Source organism: Vipera berus (assembly GCF_964194415.1).
Source record: "Vipera berus genome assembly, chromosome: Z".
NCBI classification, from domain to species: domain Eukaryota; kingdom Metazoa; phylum Chordata; class Lepidosauria; order Squamata; family Viperidae; genus Vipera; species Vipera berus.
Window position 1 is genome coordinate 104,721,889 of NC_138205.1, and position 9,785 is coordinate 104,731,673.

At 34.0% G+C, this 9,785-nt stretch overlaps 1 protein-coding gene across 2 annotated transcripts in view; it reads left to right on the forward strand.

Moving 5' to 3' along the window:
* Positions 1–4,065, forward strand: part of PIP4K2A (phosphatidylinositol-5-phosphate 4-kinase type 2 alpha) — a 75,915-nt gene extending 71,850 nt beyond the window's left edge. For both annotated transcript variants that reach the window (XM_081345578.1, XM_081345579.1), the window contains one exon: positions 936–4,065. In XM_081345578.1, the coding sequence (XP_081201704.1) occupies positions 936–1,016 (81 nt within the window). In that variant the 3' untranslated portion in view covers positions 1,017–4,065. The remainder of the gene's footprint in view (positions 1–935) is intronic.
* Positions 4,066–9,785: the final 5,720 nt, after the last annotated feature.

The window sequence follows — 9,785 nt, forward strand, 5'->3', positions numbered from 1 at the left end:
TGAGTGACAATGAACCATTCTCAAATTACATTCGCTTCTGAAGGGATTTTCTCTTTAATTAATGAGGCTTCTATAACTAGACTATTATAAATCCTAAATAATTTCTGATAATAGTGTGAAGATTTGTAAAGTAGAATCTTCCTTGTAGAATAGAGAATGCAGTTTTCATTGATTCAAGAATCACCCGAACTTGTGCAAACATGCTGAGGACTTCTCTCAAACATGTCTCAAAGGGTAGCCTAGGATCTATATGGAGAGTGGAGGTTTGGGTTTTATTAAAAGGTAAATGAGTAATTTAAGTCCCCACAAAGTTTATGATACTATTTTCATCTCGTCCTCTTCAGGGCACCAGAATATATTTTTTGTATCCCAGTACCAAACTGAACTTTTAAAATTCTGTGGGTATGCCTTATTATATGACAGTCAAAACTTTATTCACATCAAAGAGCAATTAGGTTAGAATAAGATAAAATATTGGAATAGATGGGCCTTGAATGAATGTTTGCTTCTTTCAATTTTTCTGGTATTTTAGCTGATAAGAGTATCCAAGAAGGTGCTACCTCAGTCTTCTCCTTTCATCTCCTCTCTTTTTCCTTCCCCTCCCTCCCCCCTGGATGAGCAGCCTTCCTAAGGCTGCTATTCCTTATTGTTTTTATTTTCAATGAATGTCTTAGAATTCAAAGCATTCTTTGAAATAAAGAGTATGTTTGAAGTGCCTACTAGTTTTTTATTTTTTAAAAAAAATAAAGACTGAAAAATAAAATTGGATAGGTCTTGGAGCCTACTTAGACAACCTTTTCCTGTGCTAGGTTGTGAATTGGAATAGCTGAGCACAATTTAACACCACCAGATTGGAAAATACAGATGTAAAATGTCCTAAACTTTCTTCCACCTTAAATTTAATTTGTGTCTCATCATATCTTCTGATTTTACAGGCTGGTGCAGAGATTTCAACAGTTAATCCTGAACAGTATTCAAAACGATTCTTGGACTTTATTGCCAACATCTTAACGTAACCTAAATGTTCTTTTGGACAGTGTGAGATCTGAAGAAACAGCAAATTGCTACAAGTGTGTATGGGGTCTTTAAGAAAGCTTTTAAAAGAAACTCAAGTTCTCTCTTGCAGAAGGCAGCCCCCACCCCACCCATTTACATCTGCTGGCAAAGATGACTGACTGGGGTGAAATACATTTGCTTTTACAGCTGCCTGATTATGCCCAGCATAGTTCTAGCTATTTCTGACATGTATGTATGTGAGAGATTGTATGTGTGTATGAGTGTGCAAAAATGGATATAAATTAATAATAACTAAAATAGATCAGCTCCTACTCAATGTGCATTGCAACAACACCTCTCTGTGGATATTAGCTGAAATGGAATGAATGGAAAAAAGATATTGTGGGAAGGGAAGAAAAATCTGTGTGCATGTTGAGATCTACAATATTGGAATCAAAGCTGTAAACTGTGGATCAGTTTAAAACTGAACTGAGAGATGCAAGATAATATTGGTGGTAATTATGACTCTGATCTTATTGTGAATGTTACACTTAACAACCCTGCATGTTTGCACTCCTTAAGAATAATCCCTATTTGCTGGAAGCTTTTCCTCTTGGCAATTTTTTAAAAACTACATTACTATGTAAGCCCATTGCAACAGGAAAGAGTCTTCTAGCAATGCAGAAGTTTGGCTCTTGTTTTATTAAATTCTGTGTATTTGCCAAGGGAAAACTCATTTTGAGGATCAGGGTGGGAAAATTACAGACTGTTTAACTGGCTTGTAACATGAAAATTTTGCATTGTATATTTATCATATAGAAACTGAGTATACTATAAAGAAAATCAAATATGCTTTTTAGAAAAATGAATTGTTAGGGGCAATAATGGCATTTTTCCCATATGAACAAAGATGTAGAAAGGTTTGCTCATCTGTAAGAGATCAGAAGAAGACATTAAATGTGCTGTTTTTAAAATATTTTATTAAAATATTCTTTTCTAAGCCCTATATTTTATTGTTTACATTAAAAGGAAAACAGGAATGCTCTTGAGTCTGTTTGAGAAGCTGAAGTTTACATGTAAAGTTATTTTGCAGTACAGATAAAGTAATTTCTTGAATTGTAACATGCAGTAATGTATCAGAGCAGATATTTTATTCACCCTTGTGATAGAATCTTTTTTACATCAGTGACAGATTGTTTTGAAGTATTTTAAATGATATTTTAATTATATTAATTTAGCTTTGTGTTTCTCTAAATTATATTGTTTAAAAGATTACCTAAAACTCTGCTGTTCCCTACAATCTGCTGGTTTTTATTTTTGGAGGTGTTGAAAAGGACAGAATTAGAGATGCTTAAAATTATATTCTGTATGCAAAACAATGTGCCTTTTTAAATTCTTTGTTTAAGTAGACATTTATGGGCAGTTTTTAAAAAGAAATCACACCCTGAAATTTATAATTTTATTCCTGGAGCACTGGATTGCCTTCTCCATTAACATAATGATAGTACAGCTACAAATTGAATACACGTAAAGTTAACTAGAAAATTCTGATAAAATAACAACTGGTCTTGCAATCTTATGTAGTCAAGAGCAATATCATCTCTGTTAATAATGGTGAGTTATTTTTTAAAAAGGTCTTATTACCTTTTTAAAAATATTTCTCAGTAGGTTTTCTTCCCCCCACCGGCATAATAATGCTTCAAAAAATGATAGGTTTTTTTTAAATTAACTAATCCTATTCTTCCTCCTGATACCTCGTATTTGGCCCAGAAAAGAGTTGAGGACATTTCAAGCAAGGTATGTGTTTGTGTGTCCATGCAAAAGCAAATTACATATGCCTTCAAAACCATTCAATGGGAATTTATTAAATAAGGACCTAATTAAAACTGGGAGGGAATCTAGTCTAGAATCTGTAAAGACAGTGGAAGAGATTCCTGGCTGATCCTCTGGAGATCACTGGGATCTGCCAGTGTAGACAACATTCAGCTGTTCCAGGATTCATGTTATATTGGGCATAAAGCATTTTTTTTTTCTTTAAAATACCAACAAAAATGCTGCTTTTTCATCTTGCTGCTTGGGATACTTCCCAAAAAGCCATATAAACCATCAGTGGTTGCATGAGGAAAGAGGCACAGTTTACATTTGTTTCACATCAGCTCTGTTGTTCTTTTCCTTTGGTATACTTATAAATGTCAACAATTGGTTGATTTTTGTTGCCCAATGCTGCTGCTGATTTCAGTATTTTTAATATATATCAGCTGTGGCACATCTGAATAGTATATGCATTTTCTTAGTAATTTTAGTTTCATTTGGAGTTTCAGAATATAAGTGCTGCTTTAGGTTTTAATAATCCATTCGTGCACATGACACTCAAAATTGTGTCCTTCAGTTTTAGATAATATGGCAAAAGTTGAGTTAGAGTAAAATGAACAATGGTTAATAATTGATTTAAAGCAAGGGATAGAGAGTATACATATATTATTCCTAAATATCACACCTATTTTAGAAATTCCTTTGAACATATTGTTTGGGCTCCAATTTGTTTTTATTACATTCATGCCTTTGAAATTTTTATTCTTTATAAATGGATTCTAAATTTCCACAGAGAAGATATTGTTGCTGTTTTATAGACCAGCTATGTCCCAGTTGATACATGGTCACTAAATGAAGTAGTACCTCTCTTCTTACCTGAATTTCTACTGGTTAATTGGATATGTAATGTAATTGGGTGGACAATCACCTACTACTATGGGTGACTCCTCAGGATTATTAATAAATTAACTAATTTTTACTGCATCACTGATTGTATTTCCTCATGTTATTCTATACAATTCTGGGCTCTTCAGATAAGACTCCTTAACATTATGGGCTTATCTACTGTACCTTGTGCTTCAGTATAGATTAAAATTGATAGATGTAATTCTCTAGAATGACAAATGCCCCCACTACTAGTTCCTTTTTGTATTCCCTCTTAATATATGAAAATAAGATCTGCACATTTCCTTAAGGCCAATTTGCAAAACATGGAGCCAAAACTATTGAAACTTCCTGACAGTTAGAATAATTAACCAGTGGAACAACCTGCCTCCAGAAGTGGTGAATGCTCCAACACTGGAAGCTTTTAAGAAGAGACTGGACAGCCATTTGCCTAAAATGGTATAGGGTTTCCTGCCTGAGCAGGGGGTTGGACTAGTTGACCTCAAAGGTCCCTTCCAACTTATTATTTTTATTATTAATCATTTTATTTGATTGCAGTTTTGTCCAATTTTGCAGTTTCAAGGTTTCGATCTGCATGGTACCCATTTTATCCTTTAAAAATTCTGAATACCCAACTGGATCCCAACTCCACATATATTAGGAGTCCAGCTCCTCACATGCCGCTTTAAGTGTGATGCAGCTCTTGGAGAATATGGGAGTTCTCATTTTCAACTGTTACAATCATTTTGTTTTTTATCTCTCTCCATAACAAACATGGTATGTCTCATTCTTCATTTTTCCCCCATTGGTTATTTTTCTGATATATTTTTAAATAGGTAGGATAGGTTCTGCGAAAGCATCATTCCCCTAGAAAAAAGAATCTTCATTCTGTTTCATTTATTATACACTCAGCATTTCTCCAGGCCAATTTCTACCTGAATAGTTAATTATTACACTTATCCCCAGTTCTGTAGTTGGATCTCTACTTTTATCAGTAAGAGAAACAATGCCCTTTATAAGTAAGAAAACTTTTTAAAAAACATATAACCTATAAATATCCTATTTGAATGTCTGGCGTTTTGAATAGTTCCTACAAGCTGATAGCCACAGGTCACATTGTTTCTTGGGAGCATATAGTTTAGCTTTTTCCACAATCTCTTTCTCTTTTTTTAACATTTGGGTATATTGATATAATGTATTGCTTTGTCATTTTATACCCAGAGCATTTAACCCTTCTTTTTCTAATTTCTTCCAAGTTACAGTTGTGTTTTTTACTCAGATTGCCATCTATAATGGAATTCTTATCTTCTGCCCTATTGTTATCATAAAAAATATAGCTTTTTTTTCCTTTTGTACTGCTCTGTTTGGTTAACCTATTCCAGGAATCCTATTGCCCTTGATTGAGCTCTATTTTCTTAATGATTTCTTGCAGATGTTCAGGTATGATCGAAGCAATTAATGGTTTAACACTATAGGTCATCTATCAGGTGAATTCCAAAATTGTTAATCCTTTGTTTTGCTAATTGAGTACTGTTTCATTTAATTTTCAACCCAGGTTCTTGTTTAATGAAGTCTCCATCCTCAAAACATCAAATGAAATGTCAGAGGACCTAGTCTGAAAATGTTTCAAATTAGGTCCTCTTGAATACCTCATGGTTGCAAATTGCAATAGCACTGCTTTGGAGATACTATTACCTAGACACTCCCAAAATAACTCAGTGTGCTAAGTGCCTATTACTATTGACAGTTTTTCTACTCTCACCTGTATTCTTCTGTCCCAGCTTCTTTGTCTTAAACTTCATCTGTCATAACTGCACGTCCCCATTTAATGATTTTTGCTACAATTCCCATTTTTATTTCTTTTTGAATAAGTCTTGATGTTCTTTAAACAATAATTAGCTGTAGATAGAATGGACAATATGTCCTCCATAATTTGAAAATCCTTAGCAAAAGTACTTGGAAGAATGAAGATAGCATCATTCTATATCTGCCATTTTATCCCAGGAAAATGCATGGTTGTTTTAAAGAGCTGCACACAGGTGGTATGTTTGTGCTACAGCATGGTTAGAATAATTTCTTTAGATCTAAGCAGACTTCTAGTAGATAGCTTTAATATTCCTTTGTCTGATTGCAAAAACTTGGTTTATACATTGTGCTAAGACATAATATGATTGTTTGATTTTATGAACCCACTTTTGCTATTTGTAAAGTATATTTTAGGCTTAATATTTGGGTGGATTGAACCAATAAATTACCTCATCCCATGCTGGCCACTGCAATTTAAGCTCTATCTTGGAACTGACACTGGCAACAACCAACTAAATTTAAGTGCAACCTTAAATTATGTTAGAGATGTCTAATAAGTCAATAAATTGCAGTCACCTTTCTTATTCTGAATACAATATGGAAAAATATGTTTAAATTCAAGCTTCTACATTCTGATTTATTGAGAGCCGTGTCTATCCACGATAGAACAACCAGTTCCATTTGTAGTGTTGTCTGCTATTTATTTCCATTTGTCTTATAGGCCTGTTTATTGTGAATTAGGTTGGTTTCACATGTTACAATTTACAAATTGTCACATGGTGACTTTTCACAAAGATGAGTTTTCAGTCAGTTTGTTCAATTAAAGAGAATAATTTTGGAGGTAGTAACATACATCATATAGAAACCTAAGCTAGCAGTTTTTAATATACCACTACTATCAAAGAGCTCATTGCAAATCTCACCACTCTTTAATATTTAGATTCAAGTTACAAAGGTTCCTGGATTTGGAGTTCATAATTTCTTTGGACTCTTAACTCAGTTCTTTTAAAACATTTTGTTAATTAATATTCAACCACAATGAGAATCCATATGTTGATATGTATATTGTTAATTACATAATTGACAGAAATTTTTATTTTGCCAGGTAGGTCATTATAGGGGAATATATCATTCTGACTTGATTCCATATACTTTTTTTAAGTTTAATAATTCTGAAAAGGAATCTGAAATTTAAAACTTGAGTGATATGCTCTAAAGGTAAAGGTAAAGGTTCCCCCACACATGCGTGCTAGTTGTTTCCGACTCTAGGGGCCGGTGCTCATCTCCGTTTCAAAGCTGAAGAGCCAGCGCTTGTCCGAGGACATCTCCGTGGTCATGTGGCTGGCATGAGTAGACAACAAAGGCGCATGGAATGCTGTTACCTTCCCACCGTAGTGGTCCCTATTTTTCTACTTGCATTTTTACATGCTTTTGAACTGCTAGGTTGGCAGAAGCTGGGACGAGTAACAGGCGCTCTTGTTACGCGGCACTCGGGATTCGACCCGCCAAACTGCCGACCTGATCGACAAGCTCAGCATCCTAACCCACTGAGCCACCGCGTCCCTGATATGCTCTACAGTAGATCTAATTGAATAATAGATCTTATGATACCTTTTAGCAGCAGTGAAAATATGTGAGCCAGGTTTACTATTACTTTTAACATTTATTCAGTGTCTCACAATTATTAGAAGGCAAGAGTAAGATATACTTGGATAACAGAATATGCTAGGAATACTACTCTGTACATTAGCACACCTAGATTTTTCTTATGATCTCAGTATGCCTGTTTCTGGATGCCCATTTAGTCTCCTTCTAGAATCCAGAGTGATTCTAAATTGTACCACCCATGTGACCCTCCTGGTGATGTTAATAGTACTGTAATGTATGTATACAACTCTGTATTTTATTGTATTAAGTTGATAGCTGGCTTCAGTTTTTATTCCTTCTCTCATACATGGAAAACTCCTGATCTCCAATATCATATGAATGTTATATTTCTTACAATACACAGTGGCTTCTAAGTTTAATGAGAGTACAAGAATATTTTTGGAGACTATATTACATTTAAGAGTAACAATTCCATTATGACCAATTTATCATATGTGTTTTAATCAAATAAATTTAGCACCCTTTTCTGTCTGTAATTGTCTTCGCCGTTCATTATCTGTTAAACTGTTTGGAGAGGTGTGGAAGTTTCATATTGTATCCTCTAGCTCTAAAAATACACTCTAGATATGAGTAAGGCTTTATAAAATAAAGCACTTTTGATTTGCTAGGAAACCCTGTCTCTTGTATTTGTATCCTTCAGATATTTCTGTGCCAAATCCATAATAACTCAAATTCTCATTGATTTACAATTCATGGAATATCTCCCCTAAACTGAAATGTATTTTATGGTATACCATAGTATTCATGCCAACTTCAAAGTGAGGACCATTCAAAGTTCATGATGACAGATCGAGAGAAGATCTTTAAGACCTTCCACCTTGTTGGAGAATGGAACTTGAAAGTAACCTACTAAGAAGAAGGGAAAATAGTTGTTGGTGAAAATGGAATTATGTGTCATTTTGAAAATGCCTATAAAGCTTTAGTTGCATAATGCAATTCTATTAAAATGGTTGGTTGGTCCTTATGAGCTTATAAAGCATAATAAATATGTACAGCTAGATTGAAAAAGATTTTTTTAAAAAAAGACTAGGAAAATATTCATTAAAATCCCCCAAGTTGAAAGATACACAGCAGAGAGAAGTATTGATAAGGTGTCTAGAGCAGTCTCCATTCTAAATACACGGCATGAAACCAAAGTCTGCCCCAAAGCAGAGGATGGAATTCTGAACAAGGCTCTAACAGTGAGTCTATATATAAAACCCACCTGTAACTCATTCCATTTTTTTTCTTTAAAGAATAATTATTTATGAAATGCCTTCAATTGCATAAAATGTTAGTCCTATTTGGATGCTTGGTTTAGTCCAATTTTTATCCAATTTTACTTGTCATATTTTCTCCATTTAAAGCTTATTTCACAGATCAAGAACAACAGATCAAGAAAAATGGGATGGGACAGAATAATTCCAGATGTGGGTTTTTTCCCCTGTAATGACTAATTAACAAGTTGTCCCCATATTTGTCGTCTTTGCATTTTCCTAATAGAGAAAAAAAATGCTGCTGACTCCATAGGAGGAATTTTGTGCCTTTCCTATATTCCCTATGGATGTCATCAGAACCAGAAGTGATAGAGGTTAACATGTTCTTGATTTGCAGCCAGATGACAAGGGTAACTCCAGGAAACACATGGCAATAATTTTGCTATAGTCTGTTAAAAAAATACTGGTGTATTGTGTCCCAAATATTCATCCCCCCTTGTGTGCATGTTTATCTAGTAGCTAAAGACCTGCAGTTCCATAGCACTGAGACTTTGTCACGATGACTATGATCAAGGTATCAGCCACAGATTAGCCCACATGTTATGAAGAGAATGAATTTGCCACTTAAAAGTCAGGAATTCATTATAATTACCACATGCCTATAAGTACCACAAGCCTATAAATTAATTTTTAAACAACATCATGATTTTCTTTGAATTGATGTTAAAACACCAATTTCCCCATTTGGTTAAGGAAAATCTATTATCTGAAAATTTATTTAAAAAGTCAAGAAACCATCAGTAGTAGTTTAAAAGAAAATACTATTTCCTACAATGCAGACTGTACTAGATAAATCTTGTAATTAGCAGTAGTTTAGATTGCTTTTATAATGGGTAAGATAGTTCTAAATAGGAATCTAAGGATTGGATGGAATTTTGAGGTTTAGTAGCAATTTAACTCTGAACATCAGTGTTAGCTACCTGCAATGGAACAACTATGAAGAATGAGGCCCAACAGGTGTTATTAACCGTAAAACATTCAGGTTTTGGCCATGCTGACTGGTGGTGCTGGAAGATTCAGCAGTTCTTGTGCTACGATTGCGTATTTTTTTTCTCTAGAAAAAACTGCCAACTGGAAAACTCCATGGATTGCTCTTTTTTGGATTCTTTCATTTAGCAAGATATTTTGGCAAAGTAGTCCAAGGCAAAGAGAAATCTAAAAGATAGCTTGGTTTCTTAATAGATGCAAAGAAAGTTTCAGTATGTATTTAGTTATTGAATTTCTCTAGTATTCAAATCCAAGCATTGTCATTTCTTTCTATGTGTTTCTCTGAAAATGGTTTTCAAGTTGTTTGTGCTTAAATCAACCAATAACAAAATAAACTAGTCTAAAAGCAAACATTCATACATAAAGTAAAGTAAA